Source organism: Marmota flaviventris, chromosome 1 (genome assembly GCF_047511675.1).
Source record: "Marmota flaviventris isolate mMarFla1 chromosome 1, mMarFla1.hap1, whole genome shotgun sequence".
Lineage (NCBI taxonomy): Eukaryota > Metazoa > Chordata > Mammalia > Rodentia > Sciuridae > Marmota > Marmota flaviventris.
In genome coordinates, this window is record NC_092498.1 from 165234761 (window position 1) to 165261544 (window position 26784).

The window sequence follows — 26784 nt, forward strand, 5'->3', positions numbered from 1 at the left end:
TATACATAGACACACTTACTCAATATATTTATAAACATACATAATTGAATGCATTATTGCTGTTATTATTTTGAGCACTGTTATCTGTTAGTTCAATTAAGAATAAGAAAAGTTGAAAGATTTTATTTTACCTTTTTTTATTCCTTCTCTAATGCTCTTCCTTTTTTTTTTCTTCCTCAGAAACCATGCAAGCAAGAAGAAAGTAGAGTGAAATATTTAAAGCATTGAAAGCAAAAAGTCACCAACCTAGATTTCTGTATCAAGAGAAATTATCTTTAAGAATTGAAGAAGAAATACATTCTCAGACAAACAAAATTTGAGGAATTTTGTCACCAGTAAGCCTGCCTTACAAGAAATAAAGAAATTCTTTAGAAAGAAGGAAAATATTTGATATAAATCAGAAACTAAGAGCTACATAAAGGAAGAGCACTGACGAAGGAATAAAAGAAGTTAAAATAAAATCTTTGATTTTTCTTATTCTTAATTGAACTAACAGATAACAGTTTCTCAAATAAAAATAATAACAAAGTATTTGTTGATGACAGCTTAGAATGTTATAGCTTTTATGAGTAAATGACAGCAATGTTATCAAGTACATGAGGGAGGAATTGAGAATACTTAGTTAAAAGACATTTGAATTACATGACAGAAATGTTATCAAGTACATGAAGGAGGAATTAAGAATACTTAGTTAAAATACATTTGAACTACCTGTGATGAGGAATAGTGTTACTTAAGAGAAGATCTGAATAGGTTGTAAACATATACTGCAAACTCAAGACCAAACTACTAAATATTTTTAAAGAATAATAATGATATCCTAAGAATGTAGTGCTAATTGAAATAAGACAAAACAAGTATCATGATTCCTCTTATGTAAGGTACACAAAAAGTATAATAAAGGTTCCCAGGGACAATGAAGAGGAGGAAATGGGAAGTTACTGTTTAATGTGTACCAAGATTCTATTGGAGATGATTATAGAAGTTCTGCAGATAGTTGTACAACACTATGAATATACTTAATGCCATTGAATTATACACATAAAAATTAAATAGTAAACTTTATGAATATTTTTATTAAAACAGTTTGTTTTAATTGAATGGTTGCTAAAGGGTTTTAAATATGCATCTTTAATTAGTTGGAGTCTACTTATAAATAATATTTTACCACTTCTTGTGTATATAAAGATCTTACAATGTTATGCTCCCAAATCCTCCCTCCCATTTTTCATGCTACTGTAGTTACATATTATAAACACAAATATTTTCTATTTTTGCTTCAAAGTTAGCTTTAAAAAAATAAACCTCATATATACATACATTCATGCCCTTTTCCATCATTTTCATATTTCTTTGAATATATTCAAATTTCTGTCTTATCAAATTCCCCTGTCATAAGAACTTCCTTAACAGTTTCTGTAGTCTAGGTCTGCTGGTAATGAATTTTCTTACTGTACATTTTCCGGGGGATAAGTTTTTATTTTTTCTTCACATTTGGATGGAATTTTTTCTGGGCTGACAAGTTTTTTCTTTCAATACTTCTACTCCACTGTGTTCTAAGTTATATAGTTTCTATAAAGAACGGCACTGTGGGGGTAGAGAGAGAAGAGGGGAAGGGAGGGGAGGGGAGGGTGGATAGTAGAGGATAGGAAAGGCAGCAGACTATAACAGACACTAGTATGGCAATATGTAAATCAATGGATGTGTAACTGATGTGATTCTGCAATCTGTATACGGGGTAAAAATGGGAGTTCATAACCCACTTGAATCAAAGTGTGAAATATGATATATCAAGAACTATGTAATGTTTTGAACAACCAACAATAAAAAATTAAAAAAAAAAAAAGAATGGCACTGTGATTATTTGTTCTCCTCTATGTAATGTGTCTTTGTTCCCTCTGGTTGCCACTGAGATTTTCTTTCCCCTTGGTTTTCAGTGTTTGCGTACAATATGACTGGGTGGGTTCTGTTAGACTGTTTAGTATTTATTCTCATTTGTGTTCCCCAGGCTTTTTGGATCTGTGGTGTGGTATCTTTATTTCCTTTGGTAAACTATCTTCCTTTATGTCTTCCTCACTCTATAGTCCTTCCTCCAAGACTGCAGGTATATATACTATCCCACAACTAATGGGTGTTCTGTCTTATTCCTCCACCACCACACCTGAACACTTTTTTCTCTTCATGTTTCAATCTGGGAAATTTCTGTTGATCTATCTTCAAATCTACAGATCCTTTCCTCAGTTGTCAAGTGTATTGATTAGCCTAACAAAAGTATTAATCAACTCTGCTATTATGTCCTTCATTTCTATTATTTCTATTTCATACTTTCTAATAGTTTTATCTCTGCTGAAATTCCTTATCTGTTCATGCATGCTCTCCAAGGACAAATTCTGATAGGTCCTTTAACATCCTGACCATAGTTATTTTAAATTCCCCATGTGATAGTTCCAACATCTAGGTCACATGACTCTCGTTCTATTAATTGCTTGATCTTTTGACAGTGTTTCCCCCCACCTTGCTTTTTTATTTTTTTTTTAATATTTTTTAGACCTTTATTTTGTTTACTTTTATGTAGGGCTGGGGATAGAACCCAGTGCCTCACACGTACTAGGCAAGAGCTCTACCGCTGAGCCACAATCCCAGCCCATCTCTTGCTTCTTTATGTGCCCTTATAATATTTGGTTGAAAACTAGACATCATGAGTAGAACAATCAAGACAGAGTCAAATAGTGATTATACCTAGAAATGGGTATGTTTCTTCTTTTTCTTGGGTCTTTAGTTCAAGAGAAAACGTTAAGTCAATCTAGTCAAGAATGGAGCTGGGGCTGGGGTTTGTTGCTATGGTTATTCATAGTGTACCACAGGCTTCAAATTTCTGTAGCATCAGCTAGTATTTAGCGGTATAGGCTCATTTGCCAAAGGGTCTTTTTTGGAGTCTGCTGCACCATCCTTGAACTCAGGTCTTCTCTTTGTGACTGCACCTCAGAGATTGTCTCTCCACACAGTTCCCTCTACCCCTACTACAGACTGCTGTTACTCAACACTTTCTAATCTGATGGTGAAGAACAAGTAAGGAGGAACATTCTCTTATATTTAACCTCAGTTTTAAGCTTTGTGTTCCTAAGTCTTGGGGCGGAAACTTCTCAGTGATCCTACCCTTATCTCAACTACAGGGAATTGCTAATGCTTCAGCAAGTACTCCTACCCTTCTTCCAGGAACAGAGGGCTTTTGTTTTCTTCTATTCTATTACCCAAGCTGCCCTGGGTTGACAGGGCTTATACTTCTTCCCTTAACAGCTTAAAGTTTTTGCTCTACAACATCCAGAGAGAGTTCAGTGGATTTCCCATAGTAAATGCTGTTTTTTTCCACCAGAATATGCCATGAGGAGGGCTTCTTCACTCTTTTAGATCCTTATTCCCAAATGTGCTTTATCTCTAATTCCTTCTTCAGTTTTGTTTTTCCTCCTTAGATTGGACAATTTATAAACAACAATACACTGCTCACAATTCTGGAGGCTAGGAGTCCAAGATCAAAGCACCAGCAGATTCAGTGTCTGGTGAGGGTTGCTCTCTGATTCATAGATGATGACTTCTTGCTATGTCTTCACACAGTAGAAGGAGCAAACTCTCCCAGACTTTTAAATTTTATTTTTTTCTTTCTACTTTTATTGGTGTATTTTAAATATACATGATGGGGTTTTGCTGTTACATATTTGTACATGCACACAATATAACAATATACTTTGGCAAATATAACTCCCCAGCACTTCCACCCTCCCTCTCCAACTTCCACTTCCTTCCTGGTCCCTTTCCTCTACTGATCTCCTTTTGATTTTCATTAAGATTCCTACCCGGGGCAGGAGTTGTGGCTCGGAACCCTTGATCTTCTGAGCTTTCCTTTAACGTAATGGTCTCTAGTTGTTTCCATTTTCCTGCAAATAACATAATTTCACTTTTCTTTATGGCTGAATAGAACTCCATTGTGTGTATATGCCACACTTTCTTCATCCATTCATCTGTTGATGGACACCTAGGCTGGTTCCATAGTTTGGCTACTGTGAATTGTGTTGCTATAAATATAGGTAAGCAAGTATTACTATAATATTATGACTTTAATTCTTTAGGATGAATACCAAGAAGCAGTATAGCTGGGTTATATGATGGTTCTTTGTCTGAGGAACCTCCACACTGATTTCCATAGTGGTTATACTAATCTACAGTCCCACCAACAGGGTAAAAGTATTCCTTTTTCTCCACATCCTCTCCAGCATTTATTATTATTTGTATTATTATTTTTTGTAATCCCAAACATAACACTTTATTGTGAACAAGTATAAGAACATTTTGGTCTCCAATAATATATGCAAAAGTTGGTAAGTTTCATCTATAGTCAACCAATCTGTTCCAATGAAAACTATGTTTTTGTGAAAAAAAAATTTTTAATACCTTTATTTTATTTATTTATTTTTATGTGGTGCTGAGGATTGAACCCAGGGCCTCACACATGGTAGGTGAGCGCTCTACCACTGAGCCACAATCCCAGCCCCTTGTGAAGAATTTTTTATGAACCAAATTATTTCTTCCATTCTTCATTTATTGTTTCATAAACACCTATTACATGAAAGATTCAGGCCTATGTGCCAATGAGAATACCCAGATGAATAAAAAATCATTCTTTATTTTCAAAGACAGGACTAGTGTAGTCTAATGTAGAAGATGGACCAGATATATGAGTAACCATAATACCAGCCAGCAGGTAAAAACATGCTCTAAGAAGGGCATACTCAGGACAAAGCGAATTGGAAGGAAGGAGATGTTTTCACAGACAGGAAAATAGAAAATTTCACAAAGGGTTTGGCATTTTGGATTTGGATATTGAGGGACTGGAGGAGGTATTATTTGTATTCTTGATGACTGCCATTCTGACTGGTGTGAGATGAAATCTCAGTGTAGTTTTGATTTGCATTTCTCTAATTGCTAAAGGTGTTGAACATTTTTTCATATATTTGTTCGCCATTTGTATTTCTTCTGAAAAGTGTTTAATTCATTTGCCCATATATTAATAGGGTTATTTGTTTTTCTGAGTTCTTTATATAATCTAGACATTAATCCTCTGTCCGAAAAGTAGCTAGCAAAGATTTCCTCCCATTCTGTAGGTCTCTCTTCACATTCCTAATTGCTTCCCTTGCTGTGCAGAAACTTTTTAATTTAATGTCATCTTATTTATTAACTCTTGGCATTATTTCCCAAGCTTTAGGGGTCCTACTGAGAAAGTAGTTTCCTGTGCCTATTTGCTGGAGTGTTGACCCTACATTTTCTTCTAGGAGTTGCATAGTTTCTGGTCAGAACTCTTTTATGAAGGCACTAGTCACTTCCCCAATGGCCTCACTTCTCCATATCACCATACTGGTAATTAGATTTCAACATATGAGCTTTGGGTAGATACAAACTTTAGATAACAGCAAAGTAATCAGATTAAATGAGGTCATAAGGGTGAAGCCCTGATCCAACATAATTAGTATCTTTTTTGTAAGAAGTACCAGAGAACTCTAATGTAGGTCTATGCACATAATTCCCTCTACCCCACTCCCCAGGTTATCTGAAGTCACAGAAAGAAAGCAGCCACCTGCAAATGAAGAAGAGAATCCTCACCAGAAATTGACCATGAACTCTGATCTCAGACTTTCAGTCTCCAGAACTGTTGAGAAAATAAATTTCTGTTGTTTAAGCTACCCAGTCTATGATATTCTGTCATAGCAGCCCAAGCAGACTAAGAAAATATGAAGTAAATCATTTTAAAATAATTAATTTAATGCATTTTAAAAGGGAGCTTAGGGGAAGCAGTTTAAAAGCCAAGTCTAGATATAAATTATTAATAAAATTTGGAGTATTTTCTTACATTCTAGTTATTACATAGGGCAAATATGCTGTCCCTTGGGAAAACATTAAATGGAGCTGTTAGGGAATAATACTGAGCTACATAGGCCACTAATATGCCCCAATGTATGATATGCTTTTTCTTAACAAGAGGGAAATTCCACTAAAATTTCTTTTTTTTTAATATTTATTTTTTAGTTGTAGTTGAACACAATATCTTTATTTTAATTATTTATTTTTATGTGGTGCTGAGACTCAAACCCAGGACCTTGCATGCTAGCCAAGCACTCTACCGCTGAGCCACAACCCCAACTCTCCCACTGAAATTTCTTTTGATGAGAAAATCAATAATCAATAAAGTAAAAGAAAATAATTTTTTCCACTTATGAAAAGGGTTTTTTGCAAAAATATAAAGGAGCATCCATGACCAGTCAAAGAGGTAAGTAATACATTTTAAAGCAGAAAAAATAAAAAACCATAAAGGATTTTAGAATATGTCAAGTTTTGTCAATGAGAATGGTAGGAAGAAGGAAAAGTAATTTCAACAACTCTAATTCTCTAATGATGACACAACAGCTAAAAGAAAAAGGATAAAACAGTAAAACAATAATAGTTACTGCTTACATGTTTAAAAGACCCATAAGGAACTGCTGTGGACCCTGTCTCTTCTAGATAGTCTTCCCAGCTTAATTCTACTTCTTCCATACCAGATCCAGCATCTGGAATTAAAAACAAAACAAAAAACAGGTGAATCTCAATTAAAGAAAAATGAAGGTACAAAAACATAAAACTATAGCAATCTAACTTATAAAATTTACTTCAGGACAAATTAATTGAGTTTGCACAAAAAAATGAGTAATTTTTTTAATATTTATTTTTTAGTCGTAGTTGGACACAATACCTTTATTTTATTTATTTTTATGTGGTGCTGAGGTTCGAACCCAGGGCCTCAGCCTCACACGTGCTAGGCGAGGACTCTACCACTGAGCCTCAACCCCTGCCTAAGTAAATTTTTATTGTTGTTTTAATGGCAGTTTCCCTTAGTGCCTAGAGTGTCAATGGGTCTCAACAGAACAGAAGTTTGGGGAGACATCAAATCTAAAGTTCACCCTAGTGGATCGTATAATATGAAGATAGTAGGAATATAAAACTATTATATTCATTTTGGCCTGTAAGTTAGTATCTAGTACCAAACATTTAGGTCACTTAATAGATATTTCAAACTTAAGTTTTCAATCTGATTCTAAATATTCTCTGAAAAAGTTGGCTACGATCTACATACTGTGGGGTCAGGCTCCAAATTCCTCAATAGGACACCCATAGCACAAAAGTTAATAACTAGAATCAACAAATGGGACTTACTCAAACTAAAAAGTTTTTTCTCAGCAAAAGAAACAATAAGAGAGGTAAATAGGGAGCCTACATCCTGGGAACAAATATTTACTCCTCACACTTCAGATAGAGCCCTAATATCTAGAGTATACAAAGAACTCAAAAAATTAGACAATAAGATAACAAATAACCCAATCAACAAATGGGCCAAGGACCTGAACAGACAGACACTTCTCAGAGGGGGACATACAATCAATCAACAAGTACATGAAAAAATGCTCACCATCTCTAGCAGTCAGAGAAATGCAAATCAAAACCACCCTAAGATACCATCTCACTCCAGTAAGATTGGCAGCCATTATGAAGTCAAACAATAAGTGCTGGCGAGGATGTGGGGAAAAGGGTACACTTGTACATTGCTGGTGGGACTGCAAATTGGTGCAGCCAATTTGGAAAGCAGTATGGAGATTTCTTGGAAAGCTGGGAATGGAACCACCATTTGACCCAGCTATTCCCCTTCTAGGTCTATTCCCTAAAGACCTAAAAAGAGCATGCTACAGGGACACTGCTACATCGATGTTCATAGCAGCACAATTCACAATAGCAAGACTGTGGAACCAACCTAGATGCCCTTCAATAGATGAATGGATAAAAAAAAAATGTGGCATTTATACACAATGGAGTATTACTCTGCATTAAAAAATGACAAAATCATAGAATTTGCAGGGAAATGGATGGCATTAGAGCAGATTATGCTAAGTGAAGCTAGCCAATCCCTAAAAAACAAATGCCAAATGTCTTCTTTGATATAAGGAGTGTAACTAAGAACAGAGTAGGGACGAAGAGCAGGAGAAGAAGATTAACATTAAACTGGGATGAGAGGTGGGAGGGAAAGGGAGAGAGAAGGGAAATTGCATGGAAATGGAAGGAGACCCTCAGGGTTATACAAAATTTCATACAAGAGGAAGTGAGGGGAAAGGGGAAAATAATACAAGGGGGAGAAATGAATGACAGTAGAGGGGGTAGAGAGAGAAGAGGGGAGGGGAGGGGAGGGGGGATAGTCGAGGATAGGAAAGGCAGCAGAATACAACAGACACTAGTATGGCAATATGTAAATCAATGGATGTGTAACTGATGTGATTCTGCAATTTGTATACGGGGTAAAAATGGGAGTTCATAACCCACTTGAATCAAAGTGTGAAATATGATATATCAAGAACTATGTAATGTTTTGAACAACCAACAATAAAAAATTAAAAATAAATAAATATTCTCTGAGTAAAGATACTATTAATCATGTTTTAGCTTACTACCAAAAAAGAGTGAAGTTATCCTTTCCCTTCACATCCTATATCCAATCCATAAAAAATTCTGTAGCTACCATCTTTAAAACATTCCAAATCAAATAATTTCTCATCCTGTCTATTACTGTCTCTAGTCCACAGTATCTTTCATCTTTTAATCATACTTAAATAAGAGCTACAATCTTTCAAAGATTACAAGGCCCTACATGAGCTAACTCTTGGCCACATACCCTTCTATTTTATCCCCAGCCAGACATTCACTGTTTCCTGCACTCAGGTGACAATGAGTTCCTTGACATTTTTTAATGTTTTCTGTAAGGTCTCTGCATTTGGTGTTCCCTCAGTTCAAAGATTCATCTTCCAGGAGGATCACACCTTCATTTCATTCAAGTTTCTACTAAAATGTCACCTCTTCAGTATCCATCTAAATGGAGGCTCTGCTTCCATTTTCTTCATAGCATTCATTTCTACTTGACCATATACCATATCTTTTAATCTTCCCTACTAAATCATAAAGACAGAAATTTTACTTTGGTCACTCTTATATTTCTGTCACCTAGATTCAAAACACCTGGTATATAGTAGACACACAACATATACTTGTTGCGTGAGCAATAGATACTAAAAGAAAAATTATCTGCTGGGTGAGCAAGATTCAAATATCTGTAATCCAACAATCCTACTTCATGTAAACTAAAGAGCAAAGATAGTTTTATGTTTGTTTGTTCACTAATACGTCCCACTACCTAAAATAATGCTTGAAACAGAGCAAATTCTCAATAAATGGTTGGTAAATGAGTAAATTCTAGGGGAAGTCATGCTTCCAATGAACACAAGGAGCAAATAAGAGAATATTCACCATAGCACTGTTTGTAATAGTTAAGGACTGGAAGCAATTGGTAGGATGAGAGATAAACTGTGGCAATTCTTTAATGAAATAGTATTATATATGCAAGTGAAATTAACTAACTTGCATTGACATAGATAAATAAAGAACATCAAGTAGAAAAGACAAGTGGAGAATGAAAAGCATAGCTAGAAATAATTTAGGCTTCAAAACAAAACTTTTCAGTATCATGTTACAGGAGTCCACACGTGTGATAAAATGATACAGAACTATATACACTTTAAATCAGTATCAATGTCCTGGATTTTATATCATATTACAATTTTTTGAGGAACTCATGGGAGAAACTGGGTGAAGGGAACATGAGACCTGTCAACACTATCTTTGCAACTTCCTATGACCCATAATTATTTTGAAATAATTAGAAAGTAACCATCAAAATTAAAATACTATTTTAAAAAAGTGTCTTCATAAAAATGACTTACTTTTTCAGCAAACATTATTAGTAGTCTTTAGTGCCAGATTCTTTGCCTGGTGCAGCACACGGCAATGAAAAATAACTACTAACTTCAAAGAGCTTCCAGTTTAGTGGTACAAAGACAAGTCAGACAATGTAACACAGTGAGTAATACAATTGTGCACTATGGAGGATAACATCTGCTCAGCAAAACCAGTACCTGCATCAAGCTGCTGTTCCCCGTTCATCTCCACAACACATGGGTTTATCTCCTCCCCACTCAAAGGAAAGGCCTAATGATTCTGCTATGATTGGAAGATGATTTGCAGGTTTCAAGCGTCTGTCCAATGAGCATCCAAGGGTCCAAATGAAAGTGCTGAAAAATCAAAGAGAATTCATCAACAGCCTGAAGCCAAAGTGTTTACTTGTTCAAAAGACATGACACTTGACTGGGATGAAAGGTAAGATAAAACAAAAACATACTGGCAGAAAAGATAGGATTAGAGGAAAAATCTGACACCTTCTCTAATTTTGACAATTCTGTATAAGAGTATATGTGGAGAGAGAGGTAGGAAGGGAAAGAGGGAGAGGGAGAAAGGGCAGGGGGCAGAAGAAGAGGGAAAGGATGGGAAGAGAAACCAAGACCTTGATAAAATATCTATAGATCACAACAAATTAACATGTATATGAATCCTATCCTTAAAACTTAGTGTTACCACTCTTTGTGCCATAATTCCTATCCACAAAAACTTTAATTTTTCCTTTTCACAAAAACAATTCCTAAGGCTGGGTTGTGGTTTAGTGGTAGAGTACTTGCCTAGCATGTCTGAGGTACTGGGCTCGATCCTTGGCACCATATAAAAATATATATCATATATTACTTTATCTAGTTTTCCATTTTACTTCTCTAGGGTATTATGCATAACTAAATTTATCAATTATATTAATCTACAATTATAAAAGAGAATCCCTCCAAAATGAGTTCTAAACCAAATTTTTTAAACAACTTTATTGGAGTATAATTTATATACCCAAATTTTATTTTAAATGTATAATCTAATAACTTTTAGTAAATTTACAGGGTGGGCAAACATCACCATAATCCAATTTCTGTATCCCTGAAAAGAATCTTCATATTCACTTGCAGTTTGTTCCTCCCCATCCCATCTCTAGGCTCAACCAACCACTAATCCATCTCCTGTCTCTAGAGATTTTGCCTTTCTTGGACATCTCACATAGATAGAATTATGCGATATGTGGTCTTTTCTGTCTGGTTTTTTTCACTTAGCATGTTTCTGAGTTTTGCCCATGGATGAATCTATTTATTCTTGCTTGTAAAACAATCTAATATATTATCTATATACACCTCTAACAGATGAGAAAGAATAAGTGAAAAAAGGATTTGCTACAGGAGGGCATGATATGAACTAACTGCCCAGGCAACAATACAAAAAACTATATAAATGGGATAGGTACTTACAAGCACAGTGTTGAGGGTGATATTCTGCAAGATCAAGCAACTTTATATCTCTCAAAGGGTTTTAAGTGTATATGAAAGCCCTTGGTAATTGATTCTCAGAGCAACTTTAATCACTAAGAAAAAGTTATCTTAGATTTTAATGTTGCCCTTCAAGAATAATAGCTACCTGAAATACAACAGCTTCAGATGGGAAATAGCAGTTCTACCAGCTATGCAATCTTACATGTTATCATACTATGTCATTGTTTTTGTCTGTAGAATGAGGTAAGGTCTTTTTCAGATTCTAAAATTTCATTTCATAGAAAAAGTTTTAATAAACTATTATAAGTATGGATGTCCCATTTGAGACAACTACCAGTTATGAACAAAATTATATACCATAAAAGCACTGACATCCACATTTTCTCATAGGAACAACTGAATGAAACTCAAGAGTAATATACAAATCCTCTAAATGTGCTCCCTTTCCTTAGTTTACTTTTTCACCCAAATCTCAGTCAAATCGTACCATTCCATCTACTAATTAATTCACTCCCTACATATTTATCAACACTAGCTCATCACAAACAATTATTTCTGGGGATGAGGTAAAGTCATCAAGAGAAACATAATTCCTATTTTCCTATTTTCTTTCTTTTTTTATAGCTTAGGGATAGAGTGCTTGCCTAATCTACACAAGACCCTGGATTTAATCCTTAGTACTGCAAAAATAAGTATAAAATAAAGAAATAAAAACCCAGAATAACTACCTGTAGTAAATCTTTCAAAATATTTAAAAGTCATTTGAACACTTAAACCATGCTTTCCCCCACCGCCTATTATTAATAGTTGTGATCCATATTCGATAAGCCTAGTGATAGTAACTACACTTCATGTTAACGCACCTTGTTTCCAAAGCTAAGATAAAACACTGAGTAAGAGTATTACAAAGGGGGCTGGGGTTGTAGCTTAGTGGTATAGCGCTTGCCTAGCATATGTGGGCACTGGGTTTGATCCTCATCAACATATAAAAATAAATAAATAAAGTTATTCTGTCCATCTACAACAAAAAAAAATTTTTTTAAAGAGTATTATTTGGGATATTACAATAATGTAAGAGAGCCATGCACTGTGAGCACACACCTATAGTCCCAGCCACTGGGGAGGCTGAGGCAGGAGAATCACTTGAACCCAGATTGTTCATGGGCAGCCTGGTCAACATACCAAGACCCCAGGTATGCAAATACAATCAAACAAAAAAAGATGTCTTTGGGAAAGATCTTCAGCCATGTAATTTAACATGTCTTACATAAATAACTTTTAAAAGGCTTAGGAGGACAGAACTCAGTATAGATTGCTAATATGTATAAATTTATATTCATAAACTCAATAAATATTTACAAGGTAGTTAACAGGAAAATCCATTGAAATATTTGAATCTGCACACTTACCCCTCAACTCAACAGATGTGAGTTCAGCAATGATTTCAAGAATGCTACCAATTTAGTAAATACAATAATTCAGCAAAGCAGATGCTCCATTTTCAGCAAATTTGCCATATTAATTCTGACCTTGACAGTAAAGATTAGTAATAGAGTCAATATATTTTGTTTCCTAATAGTAAGGTTTCTTAATAGTAAGATTTGACCATTTACGCTTAACAATAGTCTATCATTACTTCTTGACCTTGCACAGTTCTATTTTTACAGACTATCTAAATTTAAAATCGTGTTTCTATTTGTCAAATATCAAAGTTACTTGATTGTTTGGGGCAAACATCTTCTGTTTCAGTTATTTGTTGCTTTTATTGTTTTTAACACAATGCTACATGTCCGACTAAAGATATTAAAAAATAAAATCTGATAAAGTCAAAGTTTTAAAACATCTTAGCCACCCCTACCATCTAAATTAAATCTGACCCTAACTTAACTTTTTCATGATTCCGTAAACTCAACACAGGGCATATCTCAGTTAAACAAATTGGTACTAATAAATCTATTAAACCACTAAAAGTTTTTCCTTTAGGAGTCTGGAGTTTTCTATGTTGTCGAAGCCAATGTACCACCATACCACGCTGAACGTGCCTGATTTTGTACAATCAAACAAAAAAGATGTCTTTGGGAAAGATCTTCAGCCATGTAATTTAACATGTCTTACATAAATAACTTTTAAAAGGCTTAGGAGGACAGAACTCAGTATAGATTGCTAATATGTATAAATTTGTATTTATAAACTCAATAAATATTTAATTTCAGAAACTATGTTATCCAGGCTGGCTCTGAACACCTGGGCTCAAGCCATTCTCCTGCCTCAGCCTCACCAGGTATCTGGGACTACAGGCATGTACAACTGCACTCAGCAAATCACAGCAAGTTCTAAACAAAACCTTGTACTTGTACTCAAGATTAACCTAAATTGAGAGGGAGGGAGGGAGGGAGGGAGGAAGGAAGGAAGGAAGGAAGGAAGGAAGGAAGGAAGGAAGGAAATTATGGAGCCAATAGTTTGAAAAGATTATTTTGAACCAATAATGACAAACAAATAAAATATAGCACAAGATAACAATGTCCCTTGTATGGCCATTAAAAACTATGTTAGAGAAATATTTTTCCTTCCAATCAAAATTCCAAAGAGTATTTTATACTGCTTGATAAGCTAATTTTAAAAGAGAAAGTGTATATCTTTTATAATGAGGCAAATTTCTTCTATCAAAATATTAAAATAGAATAAATTATTAGCATAAGAAAAAATAAATACATCATCAATAAAGTAGAATGAAGATGAAAAATATATCCAATTTTATAAGGAGTACAGTACATGATAAAAATGGCATACCACATCACTTGTGAAGATACAAATAGTGTTAATGAACTGGATTTGGAGGAGGAAAATAATTAGATCTTTGCTTTACACTACAATATAAACAAACTATAGGTGAATTAAAAGAGGAGAACATGAAAAATAAGATTTAAACCAAATTAAAAGAAAACATAAGTGAATATGGTTAGAATTTCAGAACAGCACAGAATTCCTTAAGCAAGGAAGCCACAAAATGGATACATGTAAATAAAGAAACACTTAAAACTCCCATTTGGTAAAAAGAACCTTGATTTAAAGGACAAACTATAGAACAGAAGAAACCATTTCTAGCATATAACAAAATATGAATAGCCATAATAAAAAAACAGCACCTATAAAGTAAATAAGAGACTTATTTAATCTAATATAGGGAAGAATTTTCTTTAAAGGTCATGTACAGTCAGGTGCAGGGGCACATACCTATAATGCCAGCTATTCAGAAGACTGAAGCAGGAGAATCGCAATTTTGAGGGCAACCTCAGCAACTTAGCAAGACACTTTCTCAAAATTTTTAAAAATTAAAATGGGCTGAGACATAGTTCAATGGTATTGTGCCCTGGGTATGATTCCTAGTACCACAAAAAAATTAAAAATTAAAAAAAATTAAAAGATGGATCCAAGAACAAGAATTTTAACAGAAGAAATACAAATGCTCAATAATTATATGAAAGTATATTCAACCTCAACAGCTAAAATGAGTTCTTACCCAGAATGTCAAAAATAGAAGATTAATAACATCTAATATAGGTGAAGATGTAGAGAAATGGATGCTGTCAATACAAGATGAAGAAGGTAAATAAATAAAGCCCTTTAAAAGAGAAATTTTACTCTATTAAAAAAATGTATTTCAATTTTATTCCAATATCTATTTCAGAAAAATAGATATTGGAATAAAATATCTATTTTATTCTGAAATATCTATTTCAGAAAAATACCTAGAGAGAACAAGGAAATAAATAGCTAACAATTTCAAAGAAAAATATAAATTGTCTTCATTTCCAGGGCCAATACAGAAAAACACTTCCATGTGTGTACAAAGTAGCAAGAGCCAAAATGTTGGCTTGAACAAACAATGTCTGGGGGGGGGGGGGGGGGACTTCGATGTCAATCAAAATTGCATCATATTCACAAGATGAGAATTCAAAAGAATGAAACACTTTAATGAATATAAAGTTTGTGTTGAGGCGACAAAAATGTTCTGGGTATAGAGAGTGATTTTATATAGAGCTATGAAAAATATAGACATATCTGTGAAAAATACAAATCAAAACTACATATTCCTATAGGTACATATGTATGTGCAAATATCTTTATATTATTTTTTTTTAATTCTTTGTGCAGATATCTTTAAATGGTCTAAAAGAGTGTATCCAAATCACTAATGGTGACTATCTCTAGTAAATGAGATGCAGAGGCAAAATACAAGGAAATTTGTGTTTTTTTTCTGAATTGATAAGCTTTTTATGATGAGAATATACTCAAAATGTTTACTTCTATGATTTAAATCTCTATCTTTTTTAATATTTATTTTTTAGTTATAGTTGGACGCAGTACCTTTATTTTATTTTTATGTGGTGCTGAGGATCAAACCCAGGGCCTCTTACATGCTTGGGGAGTGCTCTACTGCTAAGCCACAACCCCAGCCCATTAAATTTTTATCTTAAGAAAAACAAGATGCATTTATTAATATGGAAAGTCGTTTATCCATTTTTTCATTTACTGGAAACCTACTATGTTTGTATGTATGTATGATCCTAGTACCACAAAAAAATTAAAAACTAAAAAATTGTAAAAGATCACAATATTAGAGGCACATCGAAAATAGACCAAAATCTCTGACCTCGTGAAGGAAGAAAGTACAGTACTTTTTAAAAATGTGTAAATGACTTAACTGGGTTGGAGTGACAGTAATAGGTTTAGAGTTATACCGACTGAGGGAGAAAGTTTCACTGAAAAGGTAACATAGACAAAGACTTAATAGATATGGAAGGTCAGAACATGCCAGGCAGAGGGAAAAGTCAGCACAAAGATCCAAAAGAGTGAGGTTCTGTGTTCTAAGAATAGCAAACAGGACAGTGTAGACAGTGCCAGGTAAGCAACAGGAATGCATAGAAGAGGGGGCAAGAGAGAAGTCAATTCACACTGTGTGCCACACCCCCATTCCCTGTTGTGAATGCCCCCCACCTTCAACCCTTAAGGAACTATATTTACCCAGTAATTCTAATCCTCTGGTAGTGATAAAGGGTAAGGGTACTGTTAACAGAAATGTAAAATGTTGCAACCACTTTGGAAAAGTCTGACAATTCCTCAAAACATTAAATACAGAGTTAGCATACAACCCATTAATTTCACTCCTCAGCATGTACTCAAGACAATGAGAATATATATCCAAACAAAAACTTGCTCCTGAATGTTCATAGCAGCAGCAATATTAACAATACCCAAAAGACAGAAACAACTCAAATGTCCATCAACCAACTAATGTGGTCTATATAATACAACAAAATGCCTTTCAGCCATAAAAAGAAATAATGTGTACTACATTCAAGATTTCCTTTTTGTTTGTTTGTTTTGTTTTTTAGTGGGGGAGAGTGGGTGAAATACTAAAAAATTATTGATTTTAGTGGTGATGATTATACCACTCTAACAGTTGGTGGTGCTAGCTGATATCACTCTGTATTAAAGGAAAAATCACTGAGCTTTGTATACTCTAAGTAAGTGAATTTTATGGTAACATAAAATATATCTTAATAAGACTAAAAATGAGTACTTACACAGAAGCCAATGACAAATGAGAAAAAAATCTGGTTTACCATTAGGATGTACAAGAGAATAAGGAAGAAAATAATTTAGCAGTTATCAGCTGGTATTATTTAAAGTATTGTTAATGCTTTAACAGAAAAATTACAAATTTCAGCTGTTTAATCCAACAGATTATTTACTTATTTCTCACTCAAATAAAACCAATGTTCCTGATCACTCGCAACTCCATGTAGCAATTCCTGAAGTCAAGAGCCTTCCTTCACATAACTGCCATCTTGGACATAGTCTTCTCAAGCAGAATGGTGGAGAGGGATCACTTACCGGAGGGTCTGCAGGGCCAGGCCTGAAAGTGACAGATCCATCCATCTATCCTCATTCCAGTAGTTAAAATGCAATCACATGATCACATCTAACTTCAAGGGAGGTTGGAAACTATAACATGGTAAGTTCCACCATTAGTAAACAGTGTGTTTAGAATTAGTACTGTCATTCTCCAGAACTTTTATTAAGAGCCAAAATCAGTTATTTAAAGAAAGCTCTTCAAAGCAAAGGTACTAATACTATGATCTGTCATGGAAATCTTCCTCAATTAGTCAATAAATATTTACTTAGCACATATTACCTGCCATACCCTATTCTGGGTAGACAAATATGAAAAATTTGCACTCCTGAATATGATAATCTGGTATGGGTAGACCAAATACATAATATGCATAATATGCTGAAAAAAATAAATGTTAGGGGGAAAATTCAACAAGGAAGGGCAGGAAATAGAACTTTCAATAGAATTATCAAGGTCTTAGTGATAAAGTGGTACCTGAAAAAGAACATTCAAACTCAAAATGCTAAGACCCTAAAGTAGGAACTTGTATGTCATGTTATGAGGCCACCATGGTTGGAGAAGAATTATCAAGTCAGAAACATTAGGGGATGAACTCAGGAAAGTACCAGGGAGCCAAATTATATATGAACTTGAAGGCTGCTGTGCAAATTTTGGCCTTTGGGAAACCAATAGAGGATTTTGAACCAAGGAGGGATGTAATTTGACCTTTTAAAAGGATCACTCTGCCCAGCAACACAAGAAGCTGAGGCAGGAGGATGGCAACTTCCAAGGCCAGCCTCAGCAACTTAGTGAGACTCAGGAACTTAGTGACACCTGTCTCAAAATTCAAAAAATAAAAAAAGTAAAAAGGACTGGAGATGTCACCCAGTGATAAACACCCCTGGATTCAATTCCTATTAGCAAAAAAAAAAAAAAATTAAAATAATAAATAAAAATAAAAGTATCATTTTGCAGCTATGCTGAAAACAGACTCTACATGAATATGAACAGGAAGACCAATTAAAAAGATACTGGAATAATCCAGGTGGGAGGTGCTGGTGCCTAGGAACAAGACAAATGCTGTGTGTGAGAGAAAGAGCAGAGTCTGAGTTGAATTCCCTCTCCCCGCAGTTTTTGGCCTGAGCAACTAGAAGGATAGAATTGTTATTTAAAAAGAAAAAAGTTGTTTCAAAAACTTGGACATTCTGATTACTCTTCTCACTACTAAAAGTTTTCTTTTTAAAAATATTTTTTAGTTGTAGTTGGACATGATATCTTTATTTTATTTATTTATTTTTATGTGGTGTTGAGGATCGAACCCAGGGACTCGCACGCGCTAGGCAAGCGTTCTACAGCTGAACCACAATTCCAGCCCCAGGAAAATGTTTTTCAATCAATAAAAGTATAATTACCCCTATGTGTGTAGTGTTCCCAGTTTCTAAGTTACTTTCATAGGCTATGCTTCATCTGAGTATAATAAAAACTAAGATATCTAGAATAATATTTAAAATAAGGTCCTCCCCTCCCCCATTTTTTCTTTTTCACTTTGGGAATCTTCCTGTCAGCTTCAATTCCATCTTAAATTTCACCTTCTTTTAGGTGCACTGGTCAGCCATAAAGACATTTTCCCACATCAATTCAGTAATTTATGCACACCCTCTTTCCTTTGCAGTACTGGGTGTTGAGCCCAGGGAATTGAACATGTTCAACAAGTCCTCTATCAGTGAGCCACATTCCCAGTATTTTTTTTTTAAGAGAGAGAGAGAGAATTTTTTAATATTTATTTTTCAGTTTTCAGCAGACACAACATCTTTATTTTATGTGGTGTTGAAGATCGAACCCAGTGTCCTGGGCAAGCCAGGCAAGCGCGTTACCACTTGAGCCACATCCCCAGCCCCTACCCAGTATTTTTTTTAAAGACAGGGTCTCATTAAGTTGCCCAGGTTGGCCTCCAACTTGAGATCCTTTTGCCTCAGCCACTCAAGTAACTAGGATTATAAACATGTGACACTGTGTCTTGTTGCCTTTTTTTTTTTTTTAATCTCAATTTCACCACCCACAAATTTTCTAGTAAAGACACTGCAATAATAATTTTTTCTAAGCTTTAATACATGTTGTTTAAAAATCTCAGGCATATGCAGAGAAACCCCTAGGCAAAAATTCAGCATTCATTCGTGATAAGAACACTGAGGAAACTATGGACAAAAGGAACTTACCTCAACATCATAAAGGCTAATATGTTAAACCCAAAGCCAACATCATAGTGAATGGGGGGAAACTAAAAGCATTTCCTTTATAATTTGGAACAAAACAAGAATGTCTACTCTCACCACTCCTATTCAATATAGTATTAGAAATTCTAACCAGAGCAATTAGGCAAGGAAACAAAAGGGATAAAAATGGGATAGGAAAAAGTTAAATTATTTAAATTTGCAGGTAATATGACCCTAAACTTAGAAGATCCAAGCTCCAACAGAAAACTACTGAGCTAATAAACAAATTCAGCAAAGTAGCAGTTTACAAAGACAAGATACAAAAAAAAAAAAAAAAAAAAAAAATCAAGAGCTTTCCTATACACCAATAATGAATCTGCTTGAGAAAGAAATCAGGAAAACAATCCCATTCACAATAGCCTCAAAAATAAAATACCTAGGAATAAATCTAACCAAGGAGGCAAAACATCTCTATAATGAAAACTATACAACACTGAAGAAAAGAAATGGAAGAAGATATAAGATAAAGACTGACCATGTTCATGGACAGGCAGAATTAAAATTGTTAAAAATGGCCATACTACCAAAAGCAATATACAGATTCAATGTAATCCCCATCAAAATACCAGTGACAGTCTTCATTGAACTAAGAAAATGCATTAAAATTCATTTGGAATAATAAATGACCCATAATAGCCCAAATAATTCTAAGCCAAAAAAGCAATGAAGGAGGAGGCATCACATTACCTGACTTCAAATTATATTATAGTAACAAAAACTGCATGGCACGGTATAAAGACAGACACACAGACCAATGTACAGAGACAAACCCACACATTTACAGTCATTTGATCCTTGATAAAGGTACCAAAAACATCGGAGAAAAAAAACAGGCTTTTTTTTTTTTTTAAAACAAATGGTGCTGGGAAAACTGGTTATCCATATATAGAAGAATGAGATAAGATGCTTGTCACCCCGCACAAAAGTCAACTCAAAATGGATCAAAGACCTAGGAATTAGACCAGAAAACTATGTAACTCCTAGAAGAAAATGTAGGGTCAGCATTCCAACATACTGACAGGCACAGGCAACTAACTTCTCAATGGGTCCTTTAAAGCTCAGAAAACAATACCTAGAGTTAATAAAAGGGATGGCATAAAATTAAGAAGTTTCTGCACAGAGAAGGAAATAATTAAGAAGTAAATAATTAAATCTGGGTGTAGTGGCACATGCCTGTAATCCCAGCAACTGGGGAGACTGAGACAGGAGGACAGAGAGTTCAAAGCCATCTTCAGCAAAAGTGAGGTGCTAAGCAACTCAGTGAGATCCTATCTCCAAATAACACAAAATAGGGGGCTGGAGTTGTGGTTCAGTGGTAAAGCACTTGTCTCACATATGTGAGGCACTGGGTTCAATCCTCAGCACCACATAAATAAATAAAGTAAAGGTATTGTGGGCTGGGGATGTGGCTCAAGCGGTAGCACGCTTGCCAGGCATGTGTGCAGCCCGGGTTCGATCCTCAGCACCACATACAAACAAAGATGTTGTGACTGCCGAAAACTTAAAAATAAATATTGAGATTCTCTCTCTCTCTTCTCTCTCTCTCTTAAAAAAATTTTTTTAGAAAATGTGCATCTTTAAAAAAAATTCTCTCTCTCTTTCTCTCTCTCTTACAAAAAAAAAAGTAAAGGTATTGTGCCCATCTACAACTTAAAAAAAAAAAAAGTTAAAAAAAAATACAAAATAGGGCTGTGGATATGGGTCAGTGATAGAGTGCCCTTGAGTTCAATCCTCAGTACCAAAAAAATAAAATAAGAAGAATGTGATGAAAGAACTTACAGAATGAGAGACAATCTTTGCTACTACCATGGATAGACAGAATTAATATTGTTAAAAAATAGCTATACTATCAAAAGAAATATATAGATTTTTTTGATAGAGCATTAGTATCCAGAATATATAAAGAACTTAAAAAACACCAAATAGCCCAATTAATAAATGGGCAAATGAACTAAACAGATACTTCTCAAAAGAAGAAATACAGGGGCTAGGTTTGTAGCCCAGTGGTAGAGCACTTGCCCAGAACATATGAGGAACTGGGTTTGATTCTTTGTACCACATAAAATAATAAATAAATAAAATGTATTGCATCCATCCACCAAAATAAATAAATAAATAAATAAGAATAAAAATAAAGAAAGAATGGTCAACGAATATATGAAAACAATGTTCAACACTATTAGCAATTAGGAAAATGCAATTCAAAAATACATTGAGATTTCATCTCACACCAGTCAAAATGGCAGTCATCAAGAATATAAACAATAATAAATGCCAGACAGGATGAGAAGAAAAAGGTACTAAAAGTATTGGTGGAGTTGTAAATTAGTACAACCACTATGGAAATCAGTAGGGAGGTTCCTCAAAAGACTAAGAAGACAACCACCATATGATCCAGCTATACCACTCTTCAGAATCTATCCTAAAGAAGTCAAGTCAGTGTACTATAGCAATGCATGCATATCTAGGTTTACAACAGCACAATTCACAACATCCAAACTACGGAACTTGCCTAGGTATCTATTCATCAATGGAGACTAGACAAAGAAAATGTGGTGTATATATACACAACGGAGTTTTATTCAGCCATAAAGAAAAATGAAATCGTCATTATCAGGAAAATGGATGCAACTTGAGAAGATTATATTAAGGGAAATAAGCCAAACTCAGAAAGCCAAAGATCATGTTTTCTTTCATATGTGGAAGCTAGTGAGGAAAAAGAGAAAAAGGCAGGGGAAGGAGTGTTCATGAAAATTCAAAGAAGATCAGTAAAGAAAAGGGGTCAGGAGGATGGAGGAGGGGAGGGAAAGGATAAATAATAGAGAATGATACTGACCAAATTACATTGTTACGTTGCATGCATGTATGAATATGTAACAATTAATCCCACCATCATATATAATTATAATGCACCAATAATAAATATGGGGGGGAATCACAGGCATAAATATTTTTAAAAATTGATTCACACTATGAGGAGACTGGAAATCTACTGCCCATCATACTTAAATATCTAGTCCATTATCTGCTATGACCATATGACCTGCTATGATCATATGACTACTTCATGGCCTTGTTTGCTCAGAAATGACTAATTAGTACCAGGACACTGAGCAGTCTATGCCTCTTACCAAGATTACTAAATTATGATTTTGAAATGTTCTCTTGCTGCATAAAAAAGTAACAGATGAGAAACATTTAAAAATCATTTATTTATCTTTATATTATTTTATAAGCTGGGAAAATGGTAAATCTTATATAGTTCAAATATGATCACATTTTTCAGATTGAAAACTGTATTTGTGGGAGCCAGTAACATAAACATGTTAAAGGTCAGTATGTCTTTCTTCTGATTAAATAAATAAGATTAATAAGTTGAATTTACCAACATAAGCATTGTCAAAATATATAAATTTCAGTAGTATTATAGAAGGATTACAAAAACTGGGTACTGTGGCACATGCTTATAATCCCAACTGCTTGGGAGGTTGAAGCAGGAGGATTGTGAATTCAAGGATAGCCTGGGCAACTTGGCGAGACTCCCAAGGGGGTGGGGGGTAGGGTAAATTATAGGAAGAGACTATGTTCAGTCATGAAAAGCCTTGAAACTATTTTGCAATTTCATGGATTTTTTTTCTCAGTCCTCTTGTCAAGTCACAAATCAAAAACCATTACTCCAACCCAACAAATTCTTATTAACCATTTATCAAAAAAATAGGAAAGAAGTAGTATTTGAGTACCTACTTTTTATATCCCTGTATGTATTAAATAGTAAATAATTGGTCACACAAAACAATGCCCAACACATGGTAAACTTAATGTTTAATTATTTTTAATGATATCTTGTTTAATACTATTCTATTAAAACCAGATATAATAACCCCATTTTACAGGTAAAGAAATTGAGCCTCAGAGAAGTTAAATAACCTGTCAATGAAGAAGCAACAGGGGTCTGGTTTGATTCTAGAGCCTGAGCTCCTTTAGTCTTTTTGACCTCCAGGCTTTCTCAAATCTCAGAGAGACTACAAAGAGTAAGGTATCCCTACACCAGCAAGTGATCTCCCTCTTCCCCTATGCTTTTTCCATTACCATGAAAAAAACAAGAAACAAATCATATAACTTGATTAAATTTAACATCTGACCTAAAACTCTCAGAAAGTTGATCAAATTTACATTAATCAACAAGGAAGTCTGGCAGTGGGGCAGTTTAATACCTAAGAGATCATAAAGACCGGTCAGGATCACTAATATAATTTAACTGAAAGAGCTAAGCTACAGATAGAACAAAAGAGAAATCAAAACGAAGTCCTCCATTTTTAAAAAAATATTTTTAGTTGTAGATGTACACAATATCTTTATTTTGTTTATTTATTCTTTCAATGTGGTGCTGGGAATGAACCCAGGGCCTCACATGTGCTAGGCAAGCACTCTACCACTGAGCCACAACCCCAGCCCCTCCATGTGTTTTTAACATTCTTAATTAGCTCAAGTTTAAGAAACAGACCACAAAAATAAATAGGAAGGGAGGGACGGAGTGAGGGAGGGAGGGACGGAGGGAGGGACGGAGGGAGGGAGGGAGGGAGGGAGGAAGGAAAGAAAAACAGACCACAAACTAAAAAGACCCAAAAGTTCTAATTAGGCCTAGAAAGTTATCTAATTTTCTTTACTTCACAAATAGCTACATATGTGCTCATCTCAGTATACACAGCCCCCCAAAAGAAGACCCCTGGGAGGGAAGAAAATGACAGTGAAGGTTTAAGAACTCCTTGATAACTATAATTAAAGAGAAATTAGAAAGACAGGTCAATTAAAGGAGAGATCAAGTGCAGACATAGGCCAGGAAAAAAGAACATCAGACTGGACCAAACAAAGCTTCCTCTCACAGTCCTTACTTAACCTGCTAAATTTCATGTTGCCTTAGTTATATTATGCCTACAAATTATCTGGCACATGAAATATTGAGAAACAACTAGAAGTAACACAAAAACCAATTATATTAATTAAAAGCATATTAGTCTCTTGAGGAAGATGAAAAAAATCAACTGAAGCTAAATACTAATTATAACCAGATTTGTTTTACTCACAATTTTGCACAGTAAATATCTTTAAAAGGATCTCTCAGCAAAAATCAGCAGGGGTACCTAGACAAGGTCTTCCACTTTGTGCTTTTGTTTTTTTAATTTGGGCAAAATATTTCCCCAAAAAGTGAACAAAATTCACGACAGGGAATGGCAACTAGTTAAAAAGGAAAAAGAAGAAAGAAGAAGAAAAAGAAGACAACGACGACGACTTGACTAGCCATAAAAATGAAACCCAGGGCTGGGGTTGCGGCTCAGTGGTAGACACTCACCTGTCATGTATGAGGCGCTGGTTTCGATCCTCAGCAACACATAAAAATAAATAAATAAAATAAAATAAAGGTATTCTGTCCAACTACAACTAAAAAAAAAAAAAATACTTTAAAAAAATGAGACCCAACTTAAATTGCAGTCTATCATTTACTAGCTCAGTTTCCATATCTATTTAACAGGTAATATACATACACATGGTGAAGGGTTGTTTGAAGACTAAAATGATAATGTATGTGAAATATAACACCATTCGAACATCAGGAATCTAATAAATTCTATTAAAATAAAATACTAAGAGGGCTGGGGTTGTGGCTCAGCACTAAGCTTTTGCCTAGCACACGCAAGGCCCTGGGGGGGTTCAATCCTCAGCACCACATAAAAATAAAATATACTAAAAATATATTAAAAATAAAATATTAGAAATGTCTAAACCCTCATATCCCTAGGCAATTTGTCTCCCCAGCTATAGAAGTTAAGACTCATAAATTTTAGAGGCTACTAGCCTTGACAGTTTAACAACAACAACAAAATTTAAGTGGTTAACTGCACTCAAAATAAGAGAAAATCAGCGGGTAGTATGTGCCTGTAATTCCAGTGACTCAGGAGGCTGAAACTGGAGGATCACAAGTTTGAGACCAGTCTGGGCAATTTGGTGACCCACTGTCTCAAAAAATAAAAAGGGCTGAGGATATGTCTCAGTGGTAGGTGCCCTGAGATGAATCCCAATACTAGAAAAAACAAAAAAGAAAGAAAATCAAGTGTATGATGATCAACATCATCTCAAAATAACTGGACAGTATGGGTAAGGAAGCATGGGGCCTCAGAACCACTGGTGGGCCTGAATTCCAAGTACTCAGTCCACTTGCTAAGGGGTTTACACAAGTTAAGTAACCAATTTATGCCTTAGTGTCCTTATAAATGGAGATATTAACAACAGTACCCATCTCCTAGTATATTATTTTATCAAGTAATACATGCAAAATTTGTAGTATAGTAAGCCCTCAAAGAATATTAGCTATTCATGCTTTAACAAACCTCTTACTTAGAATGAATATCTATCTACTGCTTCAAAGATGATTCACAACCCATAAGAATTTGAGATACCCTTTTCCCCCTGCCAAGTATCCTCCTAACCTCTCCTAACAAAGTTTTATAGTACACAGCTTTTAAAATTACACGTACTTCCTTATCAATTCTTTAATGGAATCACAGAGTTTAGAGAACAGTCAAAAGGTTAAAGAGAGATCTGAGTGATAAACAACCACCATCAAAAAAAACCTTAGAATATGCAGGAAAGTACATAAACAAAATCTTTGCCCCAAGGAAGTGGCTCTGCCTTATCCCAAAGGCCTCAAAGAAGAGAGCTCAAGGCAAGCCATAATGATTGAAGTGTGAGACTCTGGGGAGGTTGTCTTCTATCCAAACACTCAGCAAACTCCCAGGGATGTGCTGAGGGTTTTGCTGCTTTTGTTTTATTACATTATAAAACAAGGCACTTTAAAAAGATTCCTGAACTACAGATATGTGTGTGTATAATTATTTCAATGCAATTTTTTAAAAGTTTAAGGCCATAAAAGAAGCAGATAGATAATCTTTTGGACAAGCTTCTCTCCACAAAAATCACTACAGACGTTCATACAGGATGATCAGATAAAAAACAGTCCCTTCAAGATGGCATCCCAAATCTAGTGCAATACTGCTATCCCCAGGGCATCCCCAAAAAACAAAGTGATGGTCATGACCATCTACAGTAAAATACTGAGACCTACAAATGCTGAACATTTAATAATGAAGGAGAATAAATTATTTAGGAAAAAAATGAATTACTTAGAAACAAAATAACTCTTCACTAGCTTTTAAAATAAGTGCTTCCAGAAAAGGAGTAAGTCTCTGGTTACTACAAGAGACACACTGCAAAACATGTTAAATCTATAAAATAATTC

General features: G+C 34.7%; 1 protein-coding gene across 4 annotated transcripts in view; it reads right to left on the reverse strand.

Annotated features, from left to right (window-relative positions):
- Sfmbt1 (Scm like with four mbt domains 1) overlaps positions 1 to 26784 on the reverse strand; it is a 130460-nt gene that overhangs the window by 54977 nt on the left and 48699 nt on the right. For 3 of the 4 annotated variants that reach the window (XM_071618760.1, XM_027947821.2, XM_071618759.1), the window contains exons 2-3: positions 10038 to 10193; positions 6502 to 6596 (exon numbers count right to left, since the gene is read on the reverse strand). In XM_071618760.1, coding sequence (XP_071474861.1) covers positions 6502 to 6596; positions 10038 to 10065 — 123 coding nt within the window. In that variant the 5' untranslated portion in view covers positions 10066 to 10193. Of the gene's footprint in view, positions 1 to 131; positions 182 to 6501; positions 6597 to 10037; positions 10194 to 26784 lie in introns of those variants that run through there. The other variant, XM_071618761.1, reaches the window with a different exon arrangement.